Source organism: Pterocles gutturalis, unplaced genomic scaffold (genome assembly GCF_000699245.1).
Source record: "Pterocles gutturalis isolate BGI_N339 unplaced genomic scaffold, ASM69924v1 scaffold49696, whole genome shotgun sequence".
NCBI classification, from domain to species: Eukaryota; Metazoa; Chordata; class Aves; order Pterocliformes; family Pteroclidae; genus Pterocles; species Pterocles gutturalis.
In genome coordinates this window covers 19,028-34,440 of record NW_010102391.1, presented here as the reverse complement: position 1 = coordinate 34,440, position 15,413 = coordinate 19,028, and the positions used below count along the sequence as shown (strand labels likewise).

The window sequence follows — 15,413 nt, the reverse complement described above, 5'->3', positions numbered from 1 at the left end:
TTTCCCTACTTGATAAATCCAACTGTGGTAGCAGCAGCATAAACTTCAGAGTAAGAAACCTGTAAGAGTCATCTGCACAGTGAAGAAGCTCTATTTCTTTCTAATTCACATCCCTTAAACCTGTTAACTTTGTTGTTCTGTTCTAGAAAAACAACTATAAATCTAGAGAATATGAATGACCTCAACCGAAGAGCTACTTGGGGTCTGACCCCAGTCACCAGCAAGCACCCAGACTAAGCTGGTGCAGAGCTACTGCTAAAAAAAACTAACTCAAGAATTAAAGGTCTTCTCTGGAGAACCTCTAACAGGTATTGGGATGAGAACTGTAACTTCCCGTAATGTTACTTTGATCTTTCTTTAAAGGTTCTGGTAGTCATCACTACAACGACGATAAAGGATTTCTCAGACCAAGTATTAGCAGGACAATTGTTCTTAATCACAGAACCTACAGCTTCAGGTGGTCTTTTGGTACCTCACCCCCAGTAACTACAGTCTACAGCAGAGTACACTCCAAAGGACGGCATAAAGGACAAGCTGCCAGAGGCAGCTGGTACCACTCCACAGTCGTTAGGGTATCACTTGTTGAGCAGGGCAGCCTACAATGTTTTCAGTTTTCCCATTACCAAAATGAATACTATTGGGCTCACAGAAGAACTCTGAAGGTTAAGGATTATATGGGAACGTGCCCAAATGAAAGTTCTAAATAAAATAAGTTTCTGTGGCCAAATGTGGGTATTAAATATGAGAGAAAGAAAAATTTTCTTACCCAATGGGTATCTCCCCAGCTCCTCACTCAGAAGTCAAGCTCGCCAACAAATTTTCTTGATATTTCTGTTTCTAACGATCTGAAATCTTGAATTCATTCAACACTTTTGACCAAGAAATTGAATTTAAAAGGAACTAAATTTTATCAAACAGCTTACTGTAAGAACAATCTTCTTCTTCTTTTTTTTTTTTTTTTCTTTTTAATCACCTTGCAAGCTAGGGAGGTTCAGTGGGCTTTATTGCTGTTGTAGACTCCCTTCCACCCCCACACCAGTGTGACGTTATGTTATTCAATAGGAAAAGTACTTAATAGAAAACTGTGACTTTGTAAGAGCACTCTGAAGTGCTGTACTTCCAACAAAATCTTACTTGAAAAGTGAAGCTAACAATAGGTTAAGAGGAAAAGGTACACAAGGGTGCCTATATGTCTTTAAACACAAACAATATATTTTTTCTCTCTTTTCAAATTCAGAGAAACTGAAGAACTAAAGAGGTTCATGGAAAATTAAGTGATCCCCAACATCACAAACTTCAAATATTACTAAATATGCAAGAATTGCCTCTTAAAGGCACCAAGAGGACATATAGGTTGCGGTCTTGACTATCAGCAAACCACTGAAAACTCATTTGCTCCTTCCCAATGAAAGGCAAAAAATACCAGGTAACTGACAGGGTTTCTAGGAGGGCAGGTTTTAAAAGACAACACAAGCAAGCAGGGATTCTACTGCTGGCAAAACCAGCTGCTTTAAATTGGACAAACTTTGTCACCAAACCCTAATTTTCCTTAAGTGTATGATTGGATGCAGAAGGGAGTGGGACAGGAAAGGGTCATGGATTTAACACGAAATAGGACATCTGATGTAAGTTATCCTCATTTCTGCCTACTCAGAATTGAGCGTAGGCTGTTTTGTACTTACAACTAAGAGTCTTGTGTGATTAGGAAAATTCCCAGTGGTGGCTCGTTAATTACACCTATCAGTAACAGGGAAGATGAGATGTCTATAAATAGCAATTGTGGAAGCTGCATAAGCAGAGCATTTATTTTCAGATTTGAATACATTAACTAATATCAAAATACACCCTCTAAAGCTAGCACCTTACATAGCTGATGACATGCATATTTAGAGAACTTTTCATATTTACAGAATTGCTTCAAAAATAAAGCTTAAGAATGTCTCCTATCTCAAAAAAAAACACCCCCAAATCCAACCAAAACAAATTAAAAGGAATCTACTGAAAGGAAGAAAAAAAAATCAACTAATACAAAAAGATGTGCAAAAACATATTTACATAAGATTCTCAGATGTTGCATAAAGGACTAAGGAATTTCACAGAAAGTGATTAATAACAAGACCTTTAGGATCTTTAGGATGGTTTAAAGAGACTTTTAGGGGAAAAACATTGATGCAGAAAGTAATGCAAACTTCAAAATAACAGATCAAAACAATGTACTTTAATAAGCACGCTTCTTAGAGAGTACTGGTCATATCCAGTAAAAATGTTGTCTTTGTGTGTTTCTGAAGACAGGCTGGATCCTGCAGCAATTTTTGGAAATGGACATCTTTATAGGAAGCAAATCACAGAAATGAAGAGTGCAAAATCACACACAGACAACAGTTAAAAAAAAATAAAAAAAACAAGAGAAAAAAAAAAAAAAACCAAAATCCCAACCCCCCTAAAATCCCATTCCCTCAAAAGCCAAGACAATAGTAAATCCCTGCACATGACTGCTGTTTCCTCTAGGCAGCATCATGCCTTTCCTTCCTAGGCACAATACCAACTAGAAGGAGATGGTTTATTTACTCAGCAAGTTCTACGTGCAGTACTGAAAGGGTAAATTCACTGAAAGTTCAAATCAGTTGCTGACATTTGCGCAGATCTCATTAGAGTGGTGGTTTGTTGGGGGTTTATAGTTTGTGAAGCTGAGGAGGAGTTAATTTCTCTTCCTTAACAGCTATGCAGGCTGAATTTGGAAGTCACAAAAAGGTCAGCATGTTTAGTTTTGCTAATGTATATGACATACAAGGCTCTCCTAAGAATGAACTCTCCTTTGGAGTATGGGGCAGATGAGAAAAAAAGAACAATAAGTAATAGGGTAATAATATCAAAGTTGGTGGATTCCTGAGACAAGTGTTCCTTATCCAAGTCAGGAATATATAGAAAGAAAAAAAAAAACCCAACTTTTTTTTCCATTAGACTAAAACCTACATGTATATAAAGAAGCACAGTATCTTTAGAAAAAACACTGCATTCCTAAAATTTCTATTGTCGTGAGCAAATTAGTAAGGAGAGCAGTGATCCAGACATCTACAATTCTGACACTGTTTGTCTCAATTAACTTTCACCTGGTCAGAGGAACCACTGACAGACAATCTTAGGATACCTGTTATTACCATCATTTACACCACGTGAGAATACCATGAACCTGCAGAGATAATCACCAACTAGCTGCTGCAGAAAATCTATATTGTCAACAATCAAAACCAGCCCTAAAGCTCCATGAATTACTAAAGATGGACTGTCAAAATAATCTCATGCCAGTCCCTGGTTTGACGTTTCCTCTGCTTAAGTTCTGCTTTCAGAGGTGCTCAAGACCTGCCGGAGTTTGAGAAAGCAGGCACGCCAGGGTCAGAAGCTGCTCCTCCTTTGAAGAGGGGCAGGGTAACAGCATTTGCAGACTGACTTCCCCAGCCAGTGCACAGCAAAGCTGTCAACAGCTGAGCTCACACAGCCCAGCAGGCTGTGTTGGACATAAAGCAACACCAGATTCCAAAGGTTAGTGGGACTTGGGAAATATGGCTTTGCATTACCTGGATATTCAAAACGTTATCTTTCAAACTGTAGGAAATCCCATTTTTGCAAAAACACTGCAGTGAAGTTGAAAAGTGAGTTTGGTCGAGGAAAAGCTTTTAGTCAGATTCCAGATGGTAAGAAAGAGATCAGCACAAACTTAGCATTTACTGTTACCTACCAGGGTTACTGGTGCAGCCAGTCAGACTGCAAACCAAACACATTACACCTAAGTGTTGCAGCTAGGTGACCACTGGCAGCAGGCTCTGCTCTCCATTCCAACTGCTGGTTTAGGACTTCCTGATAAACTGAACTAGGAGAAAAAGGGGTTTTGTTGTTTTGTGCTTGTGAGTTGTTTTGGTGGTGGTTTGTTTTGTTTTAAATTCAGTCACGTTCCCTCCGTAGCTGCACAATCCGCTGTACCAACCAAGCCACAGTGGGGATAAAGCGCCTATGTCCACATGGGCCAACAGGAGAGAGAATAGCAAGTGCCACCTCAAACAGAAACATTCAACAAAACCACAGTACAAAAGTGTATAAAGCCTTCCCTATTTTTGACTTGCTAAACATGTAAAGCTTACCAGCATCCCAAACCACATTACATCTCTTTATTTCCTTTTAGATGCTCAGACAATAACAGAGCTGTAAAATGGAAGCATTAATAAACAAATGAGCACAGAAAGCAGCTTGCCCAAATCTAGATTTCCAATACCCAGCAACACCAAAAACATCTTTTGAGGCAAAGTAAGGGTTTATTCCCACAAGGTAAATAACCACAAACACAATCTTCTTACCACCATCTGAAACAAGGGGGATAAAGGTAGCCTGACTGAAAATGAGAAGCTCCAAGAAATATCTAGAAAGGACTTCAGTATTTCTGAAGGCACATCTATGCTTTTTGGTTTCTTGTCTATGATTAGGCGCACACACATGTGCTACACTGAAAGGACCATAAGCTGAGAGTATCTAGAAAACAAGCAAACCAGAACTACAAACATTTCTTAGAGGCTGTCAAGGCTGCAAACAGAAACAGCTCACAAACATGCTGCTGCCAAATAAATCTTTTCATGTTGGGGTGGAGAATTTAATGCAGCTATGATGCCAGCCCTCTGTTAAAAGAAAATAATCTTCCTTGCCTTTGATACTAGAGATCCTGTTTTGAAAATATCTGCAGTTGTCACAAAACTAAGCACTACTTGAACATCAAAATCCAGGGATGGCTTTTTTAATAGCAAGCATTTAAGACTTTTCTTAGAATAATTTAAGAAGTATTGTTAAATAGCCAAGTTGGCAACAACAAGCTAGTTGAACATTCTCCTTAGTTTGGCAGACAGCTAAATTTTGTTTCTATGGTTGTACCTCTTCCTTTACTTTTGCCGAATATCCCACTGCTGCTGCAACAAAGCTAAGAGAATCACTATGCTTATTTTAAACCTTCTGGGAAAGAAGAAAAAAAACAATATCCTTAAAATACTATGAAGACTAGTACCAACTTTTCAGAGTTCACTCAACTACACAGCAAGGCAAGAAATAGACTGAAAAGGAAAAAAATTAAGAGAAACTGACTGGGAAGCCTGATCTGTGTCTTCCTGGTGTTACACAACTGTTTAAGGAAGAGAAAGAAGAACTAGGTGTAAATTGCATCTTCTGGTAATTACAAGAAAGAGTCTCTGGGTCAGGAAAATAAGCCAGGAAACAGCACATTTCTACAGCTTCTCTGTGTCTCATGGAAACAGGGAGATAGTTACATCATTTGGGCAGGAGCCCAGCAGGTTCCCCCACAGTGGGGAAGACTTCTCTCCACTATTATATGTTAATCTTCTCAGTCTTTAATGAACTTCTCAGGTTCATTCAAGGCCAAACCAAAAAACTACCACCATAGATGTGAAGGTCACAGCTTACTTGCAATTGTACCAAATTACCTGGAGTACTCTACATTCAGTGAAAGTCAATTTATACTCATGTCACTAACAAAAGAACTTACCAGGAAGTGATCTCACTGCCCAGTTCTGTTTGGTGGGGGAGAACAATAAAGAGAGGAAACGCTGTAGACATCTGTTTTCACAAAATTGGGTAACTGACCGGAACAGTTCTACTGTTACTTTCTGTCTAATCAATCAGTTTCTTTATGTCACCATCTCCTAGTAAAGTGCTAGGAAATTATACATTAAACATTATTGCTGCTACTGAATGTTTAGGCTTATCTGAAAATTATTGCCTGAAACAGAGCTGATTACAAAACTGTAAAAAGTATATAACAGTCAGATAAAACATCCAAGCAGAAGGTGTGGGTTACTCCAATAAAGGAGGAAAAACAGAGTTTAAAGCTATTTCAGAAATAGGATTTTCCCATGTAAGAGGCATCAGCCTTGAGGAACAAAGCAGTTAGCACAGTAAAGAGAATCATACGGCACACCCCAAGCAGTTGCAGTGCAGTAGCTGCACGCGTCCTGGCTAGCGAAAACAGAGTCATCACGCTATAGCAGATTTTGTAGCTCTCATTATCCTCTCTCTTGGCAGTGGACAGCCTGCTTTTCTTTTCCCCCGCTCCCTCCTTCCTCGCAAGAAAGGACCAAAACACTCTATGAGGATGTTCTAACCTCCTCTGACCCCTCTGACCCCTTTGCATCTCTGCTTTTCTCAAAGACCAGGGAAAAGAGTTTGTAGCTGCCAGAAGAGCAAAATATACTCCACTTTGAGACAAGATACGTGAAAAACCTGCTGGCCCTCTGAGAAATGTTTGCCAGAACTATTGCTTTCATGTTTATGCAACTGCAGCCAGGAGTGAGACATTAAGATGACTATGTCCTTGAAATTCAGGAACAGTCCCTGTCAAAACGTTTTCCAGTGTCCCTGCCCTAAATTCCCTTTCCACACCCTAACCTCAGTTACACAGAAGAACTTCAGCTTCAATTTCTGCAACTCTGCTGACTGCAAATGGGAAACACTGGCAACCACGTTTACTTGAAGAGTGATGCCTTTTAAACTGGCAATACAAAAATACTACTTAAAGATCTCCAGATTTTTCACTTACAGATCCACCAAATCCCAGCTGAGTGAGATGTGAATTGTTAAACAGGAGGAAAGAGTTGGTGCCCCCTTCTCTTTTCCTTTTCTTCCAAGGGTTCCTACGCAGCCTTCCCTACTCCCTATTCAAACTGTCTTCTGTATGCCTGCAATGGCAGTTGGTCACATTTTTCACCCTCAAAATTCACTCACTTGAGATTTGGGGGTGCGGGGAAATGAATTAAAACTCTGGCATCCAGAGTCATACCAGACACTCATCTGGGAGCTGCTCACCCAGGCAAATTCCTCCAGTCATAGGGTCATTTTCCAATAACTGTGGGTATCCTGAGCACGCACCCAGGCATTGTTAGAGCAGACCAGTTACTGATTCCTGGCACGTAGCAGCGGGAGGGAGACGTGTGCCCAGAATGTTTAAGGGCAGGCGGAGCTGGCGGCAGAGGATGAGGTAATGGCTCTTTCACGGTTCCAGGGACACAGTTACTGCTGGTCATAGCACAGCCTTCCAAAGGCTAGATTTGCTTTCAACATTTGCTAAAATTTATACTTCCTTTCAATGACAATAAAGGGAATCCTTGCGCCCCTATCTGAAGCCAGCACTTAAATATACTATTGGTTGAATTCTCAGTTACACATTACAGCTGTTTCTTATGGGCAGGACATAATGTATGCTAATCAAAGCACCCATTTTGGAAAAAAAAGCAGGAAAAATGGGTCCTCAGGGAGGAAAGATAAAACACCCATAGAACAAAGCAAAACACAGTTTTTTTTTTTTTTTGGGTGTTCTCACTTAGGACTAAACTATTTTAGAAATAATGAGAGTCATACTAAGAACATTCTTCTCTTCTTACTAACCCCTCGGCATGTTAGAGGACAAGCTACATGGAGTGCTTTGATTTTAATTTTTGTTGGAACTGTCTGTGACTGAATAATCTGCAGTCCAGATGTTGTAACAACAGTAAAGTCCCTCTCTGCTTAGTAAAATAAATACTTAAATTAACATTCCAAGGAATCTAGACATGTTTTTAACAGTCTGCTCCTGGAACTAGTATCCAATTCATATCAATAATGATTTTTAAGTTTTGAATAAAATCATATCCATTATGCAATAAATGAAGCCAGCAGGGCTTTGAGGGCTTACAGGTCAACACATGATACATCACTGCATAATGCAAACAGGTACTCATGCCTTTTTAGCTCTGTCAGTAAATCCTTTGAGAGAACTTTGGAATAGTGGGAACCTTGATAATAGCCTGTTATAAAGGAAGCTAGAGAAAACTCTTCAAAACAGTACGCCATAATGGACTGAGGACACAGAGGGAACAGTTTTCCATCTGTCACTACCCTTTCCAGAAAGCAAAAGAGGACAAAAAAGGGGGGTGGGGGTGAAAGGCATCTGGGAAAACTTATTGTAAAAATATTTATAGCCTAGCCTCTGTTCTAGTAATGTAAAGTGGTGTTATGTTCATTCACCTCCAATACGTACTTTCAAGAGTAGGCCATAAAACTTTCAACGAAACACTACACAAAAAGAGCCCTCAACAAAATTATACCACAGCATAAAAAGCAGAGCGCCAGGGTACAAATGGCCCACGAGCTGTACTTCACAGGCTCTCTTCACCAGTAATATCACAAACTGGCACCAGCAAAGACTGGCTCCCATGACAAGGAATCACAATGCCACAGGAACGCTGCCAGACGACAGGATGTCTAACAGGGTCTTCCAATATCTGATGTCCCAAAGGAGATACTAAATATGACTCTAGTCTCTGCTAGATTAAGAAATGAGTCTGAGAAACGCAAACTTTTATCTTGCATATTTTATCATACTAGGCACAGTCGCATCAAATTTTCAAGCCACTCTGATGCTGTCCAAGATTTGTTGCAAATACTTTATTAACACAGAAAGTATCTGCATCCCCTCTCCAAGAGAAAGCTGAATAATCACTACACTGTACTCTATTCAACATGGCCCAGTTGGGTGTGTCCCTGCAGTTTCAGGACACAGTAACTGAGGGCAGTGCTGTTAACAAACATACCTGGAAGCCACATACTTGGCAAGGAGCCAGAGGTACTGCCACCATCACAGTGGCACAATACGGCACTATACTGCTTCCTACACACGCACAGCTCTGCACAGAATCACAGTCTGCTACTACTGACTGCAAAGTTGACCCAAGGGCAGGACGTGTTTCCTCAGACTGCTGCATTTAAGCCATTTGGTCCTATTTAATCTGTTAGAGCCATCAGTGCACCAGCAGCAGAATGGAACCTGAAAATCCTACCAGATTGGGCTGCAATAACTGGTAAACCTGGTATTTCCAGCCTGCAGTCAAAACAAACATGAGAATAAAATCACAGCCCTTTTTACTTTTTTTTTTTTTTTTTTTTTTTTTTAAAAAGCAGCAGTCAAAAGCCCTCTTGAAGCCTTGTTTATAAGCAAACCAGTCTCAAAGGCTGGATTTGCATTGGCAGGGTTTGGAGCCTGCAAAATAAACCTTTCTAGGTAGTGTTTTCCTTCTGCCTATAAGGAAGGAATGGTTTCTAGTGTAATTTCTCTCAGACTACAACCCATTCAAACTACTCTGAAGAAAATGCCTGATTCAACACAGCTGGCCTCGCCAAGCTTCCCTGGGAGCCCCCGCACTCTGGGCATGCACCTGCAATCCTTCCTTTAGGAAGGCAATGAATGGTAACACACCATCTGACAGCCTATTGACAGGGTGAAATCACTACTGCCATTCAAAAACAGGAGAACGTACAGAAGCTCTTAGTTACAATTTCTTTGGCAGAAATCATTCAATTTGGGTGATACTTTATGTTCTAGTATAGTGGATACCACAAAACAGCTTTAAAAAACCGTATTTCTTTAACCAGCACTAAGGTTCCAAAACTGAATGCCAAGTTATAGTTTGAAACAAATTCTATGATAACGTGCTAAAACTCCTAGAATAAATGGTTTTCAATTACTTACAGTTTTTTTCCTCTACTGTCCTGTGTTCTCCTTTCTCCACGGACCTTTGTGCTACTAATGTTTTGCATATAATGGCGATTAAGTGAACTAGACCACCAGTCGTGCTCAACTTCTACTCCACCCATAACTGACTATTCTAATAAAGGGCCTCTGGTAAGAAAACTGCACTCTGGCTTCTGAAAATTATTATTGTAATAGAAAAGCCAGAAAAATTTTAAAGCATTTGTTGAAATTTCAACTGTGAGGATAGTGACTTTCCATGCTTTTTAAAACTTCATTCTTACAACACTCCTAGTGAACAAAGCAGAAGTATTTCCTCTACTACAATGCATTTCGTTAAGATTCTAAACTCTTTGCATTTCAGCCAAGCTTCATGTACCAGAACGAAATTACATGATTATTTGTTGATTAAGGTTTGGGATCTTAATTTGCAAGAAAGATTTCAAACATGAACTTCTTGTAAAAGACATTCCTAAAATTTCCTCTGGTAGATGCAGCCATTGGGAAGAAACTTCTTGTAATAGGTAACTTCAAAGCCACTTCTCTCAACTCTGTGCACCGTCCTTCTGCACGGGTGGAGCACACATCCTCTCAGGAGCTCACTGCCAAGACTTGTGCTGGTCCCTATTTTAAGATCATAAATGTCACGTGATCAAAAGACATCTAAATGATTCTGCTGCATTGCCTTGAACACTGGAGAGCAGACTAAAATGTATCCCACCGTATCACAGGTGCACATCTGGTCCCAAGATGGGAAGCACAAGCAGTTTGCAACATGTGACTGAAGCATAGGCAGACCCTTGCTCATATGAGATGCCGAGCAGTTGTATTTTTGCCATGTCATGAGAGAGAAACTGTGAAGCTGGGACTGATTAGCAGCAACTCCATCTGGCCTGCAGACCCCCATTCTGGCCCATGTCTACCCAGGTTGGGAATCCTCCTTTACATTGTTCTGCATGTGAAATAGCAGCCTTTGCCAAGGAAACCAATATCTAGGATGTGGCTTGCTTTTCAAAAAACATTTGGACACATAAGTTGCTATGACATACTTCATGTGTTGAGAACAATGAGCATAATGCTCAGAAGTTAACTGAAACAAATGCACCCGTACACCACACATATAAAAGGAAAAAAGATGACTGAAGAAATCATCACCAGTAAACCCCGAGAAGTGCCTGAACACCACCTCTGTCCCTTCACTTCCCTCACAAAACACAATCCCACTGATATATTCTCAAGAGTCTCCTTCTGAACTTTTTAAAGAATAAAGCTTAGGAAGTTTCCCAGCTCGCTTTCAGAAGAGTTTACTGACCCATGCACCATCACATTCTATGATGGTTCAATACCTGACATTGCACAGAGGCGAAGAAAGGCTATTAATGAAATGTCACAATCTGTGGACTTAAGAGAGCCACAATCAAAACCAAGATACATGGGATACTTGGGAACTGTCTGAGCTATCAGTAGATTCAAAGTGACTCGGCACAAGGTAATGAGAATCTTCAGTTCTGTTATCAATACTGCAGATAAAATGCGGAGGGGGAACAAAACAATTGCACACAGCAAAAGATCACACACTGAGGTGCTGCCCGGAGTTCTGCACAGCGCTGTCTCTTAAAAGGCACTGCTAAGAAACTGTGAGCCATCTTACAATCAGCCAATATATAATAAAGGTTTATCTCTGTTCAAGTCCATGCAGCAAGATAGCTTAGATGTTTCAAATAAGTCTCTATTCTTCTCTATTCCTGATGTTTATTTTTCACTTTCAGCCTCCTACTGATATGACATGTGACTAGAAGCATCTGACATCTTCCAGCACTCTCATTCATCTCTGCATGCTGCTTGAGCACTTTTTCCATTCACCTTTTTTTCTTACACCCTTCTGCAATTGACTCACAAGACTGTATCATCAAGGCTGAAGTTCACTGATCATTGACTTTTTGAGGCTTAATTACTCTGCAAAACAATGAGCAAACACCAAGTCAGCCAAACAGTACCAGCACCTTCCTCCTCAGCCCCCACACCAACAATGTTAGTGTTTTCAGATTTTCTAAAAAAGGCAAATTGATATATCTTCCTACCCAGTCTACTTCATGAGCAGTAAAAGCTGCAGACATAGTATGACTTGCATACTTCCAGTTGGTTAAAAACTTCTGTAATGGCCCATTAACCTTTTACAAAGATAAAAAAACAAACCTGAAAGCTTTTACAGCCAAACCTGGCCAATCCATACTTAGCATTGTAATGCGCAGCCTCACCTGATGGCAACAAAAAGCTTTAATTATCTGCAATGTTATACCATATTATGATGACCTATTAATGCAAATAAAACAGAAGACAGCATGTTAGCTGAAAAGAGGGCTGAACTCATTCAGCCTGTAGGAGACTGTGAAGCACGGTCTGTGGCAGCACACTGAAATACCTATGAGCTCTTCAGAAGCTACAAAATTTTCATAGAGAAATCCTGAAGTACTCTGTAGAAAATTTCAAAATCTTATACACTGTATTTTAAAGAAAAAGAGGAATAAATTCTGGCACTTAGCATCTTTCATCTAAGTGTTCTGAGGAGCTTTACAAGCACTGGCACCAGAAAAGGTTTGTGTAAATGATACCCACACTAGGGAAGGGAAATTGGCACACCAGGCATCAACCGAGCAGTGAAGAAAAGCTAGGAATTCTAATGCCAACCACCTAGCTGTTCTTATCTGCTGGTTATGATAGTTCTAATGAGATCTGTGTAACTCCTGTAATGCGAATACAGAGTTTAAGCAGTATATCATTTGATACCCTCTATCGTAATATTCATGGTTTTCTACAGACACATGAGAGGGTCCAAAGAAGAAAGTACTTCAATAAAACAAAGAAACTTCAGAAAGTTATTTTATAAAAGTTTTAAACAACTCCATACATGGGAAAATTAAGTCATAGGCAGAAATATCTTATTATAATTTTATGATAAATAATAAATATTTATTTAGCATAAAAACATTCAGTGCACTGTTTTTTAGTATCAAAGTTTTGATGAGGTCTGCTGAACAGATCTGAGGCCCTGCCTGTGTTAAACAGGAAACTCATCTTACGCTGCTTGTTATTTCTAATTCCCATACGACAAGTTTTACAATACCTACATGATTAGGGCAGGAAGAAATTAGAATTTGTTACAACACCAAAAATGGATCAGGATTAAGCCACTATGTTTTTCAATTAGAAAGTAGTCAAATGCATCCTCTTCAATAGTTTAATACCATATATATATATATACACATAATTCTATTTTTTATTTTCCCCTGATGTTAACTAAGAAGATACCAGCTTGTAAACACTCTAACATGAACAGTCACCACAAGCAGCTCATTTTTACACTGAAAAGCCAGTATCAGACACTAGTCTTACTTATCTTGATACAAGAAAAATATTCCTGTTTCGGTGGCTTTCTACCAAACAGAGAGACGAAAGGATGAAACTCTGTACTCACTTGTTAAAAAGGTTCAGTCCAATCCTATAATGGCGTTTCCTGATAACATCGTTACTGAAGGCAGGGGAATCCCAGCTGTTGCGAGTTTCTTTGTGGTATGTTTGTTTGCTCAAGGTTTGCTCCCTTAGGCTGTCTCTAGAAGAAGATTCTGAGCTGCAATTTATTGTATCATTAGAGTTGGAAGTGCTGTTGATGCTGTCATTGTCTCCATCAGAATAATCAGACTCTGACTTGCTTTGCCTGTTTGCAGTGCCATTGATAGCTAAATGACTATCTATAGGCCTAGCCCTGTGTCTTGCCTCCTGTTCCTCTCGGGTTACAATCTTGGCAGGAATACTGTGAGGGATGTGTTTTGGGCTTCCTTGTTGACTAGTGATCCCTCGGTCATATGCATTTTGTCTCTTTAATGAGCCTCTCTCTGAGCGATCGCTCAAGTCCACTGAACTGTCACTGGGTGGCTCTATAGTCAGCAATGGTAGATGATCCATTCGCATCCTCTGTTCCTGACATTCCAGTGACGGGGTACTCCTGCAGCTTGTATCAGTGTCTATCTTATCATCTTTGTGGGTCATGGACCAGTACTCTTGAGAAGAGTTCACAGACCGAAGCCTCAAATCAGATTCTGTGCTGGACGGTCTGTCTACTGACTGGGAAAGTGGAAGGGGTGGCGATAACTCTTCCTCATCAATGTATAACGTAACGTCACTGTATGATGCTGTCATCTCATCGAGCTTCCTGTGATCCACATTGTGAATTGCTGGTTTGGTTTGAGCACAAGTATCCCTTTCCATTTCACGACTTCTGACTTGATCCGGAGTCTGGACTTCATCAGAATGTAGACTACGGCAATTCAGTGCATCATCAATGGACTCTGCAAGGGATTTCACTTGCCTGGAAAAAGCATCCTCCAGTTCTGTTATAGCATCAGCAAAATCAGTAGATGCTGCTGGAGACTTCATTGCAGCTTGCTCTCCAAGGTCGCCACATTCAGACTGTACCAGGGAGCCCAGCTTTGACCCATCATTTGTAACAGAAACTTGTTTTCCTTCAAAGTAAGAGCTGTGGACTTTCTCAGGTCCTTCAAAGGAAAACTGCATTCTCATATTGGACAGTACAATGCGTCTTGACATACGATTTTCAGACATAGAACTTCTAAGACGTTCAAAATTTTTGTTCATCTGATACTGGCGAAAAGCTGTTTGTATAGTACGAGCAGCATGTCTAGTTATGAGACGGCCTCCATATTTCCGTTCTAGCATTTCCACCTGTGAAAGGGTGAACACAATCATTTTGTAACTTGATGCAGGCTAGAACAAGGTTAAAGTATAACAAAAAAAAATAATTAATTTTTAGAAATTTTTCAAAGTCTATACTGTTTTTGAAAGTAAAAACTCAAAGCTCCAGACTAACAACTGCACAAATAGTGAACCAGTCATTTGCAAATTCCACCATAAAAATACAGACAACAATATGACTATGTGAATACTGTAATATAAAATTAAGGTACTGGCAATTTGTGTGTGTTTAAATTTTTTGTTTTCACACATTAGCATTGGTGTGCCCATGTCAAAGAGAAAACAGCACTCTAATACAGCATAATACAGCCATTCTTTCTCTGTAGGGACAACAGCAGAGAAATTAAATCCAAGTGTAATGCAAATTGCCATATCTTGGGAGTAAATTCTAAAAGCGGCCATCACCTTTCCAGGCATGCATCGCTTTCTACACGAATAAAAACCAGGTAGCATCGTTTCACCCAGGCCTTTTCAAAGCAAAACTGAGTCACCCAGCCCATACGCTTCTAGAGCGGTTTCTCCGATAGAACATTCTCATATGCAGTCTTCCTCAAACCAGGAATATATTTCGGACTTTCTAAATACAAATTCAAGTCTATTCTCATTCTTTTAATTACACTCAACATTGTGAGTGTTTCCAATTACCAGAATGAATATGCAAAATAAATACATTATAAATGCTATCAATTTAACCCAGTGAAAATGACATATCATTAGTTATTTTCAAACCTCTCTTTCCAAAACATCAAAAACATTGCTCATTTAAAAAACACTGAACAAGATTAATAACATTTTCACAATACTCCAATGATTCAAAGTCATTTCTCCTCACTTGCAAATCCAGGTACCCTTTTTCATTAGACATGATGTTTTAATTACTTATGTTACATGCATGTGCACACACAACCTTTCCCCCTCGTACTCTGGTGATCTCCCAAGTAATTGTTAAGTTCAGATACTGATGTACAGAGGGGCTTCATCCCCTTTCTACAGAAAGAACTACATGCTACTAAAAAATATTATCTAGCTGATTATGTCTACCATTTGGGAATAGCTCATGTATTTCTGACATATTTCAATGCTATTACCA

At 39.7% G+C, this 15,413-nt stretch overlaps 1 protein-coding gene across 1 annotated transcript in view; it reads right to left on the bottom strand.

Annotated features, from left to right (window-relative positions):
* IQSEC1 (IQ motif and Sec7 domain 1) overlaps nucleotides 1–15,413 on the bottom strand; it is a gene marked incomplete at its 3' end in the record, with an annotated part of 55,008 nt that overhangs the window by 20,817 nt on the left and 18,778 nt on the right. Inside the window, exon 4 of the mRNA XM_010085931.1 lies at nucleotides 13,029–14,293. Coding sequence (XP_010084233.1) covers nucleotides 13,029–14,293 — 1,265 coding nt within the window. The remainder of the gene's footprint in view (nucleotides 1–13,028; nucleotides 14,294–15,413) is intronic.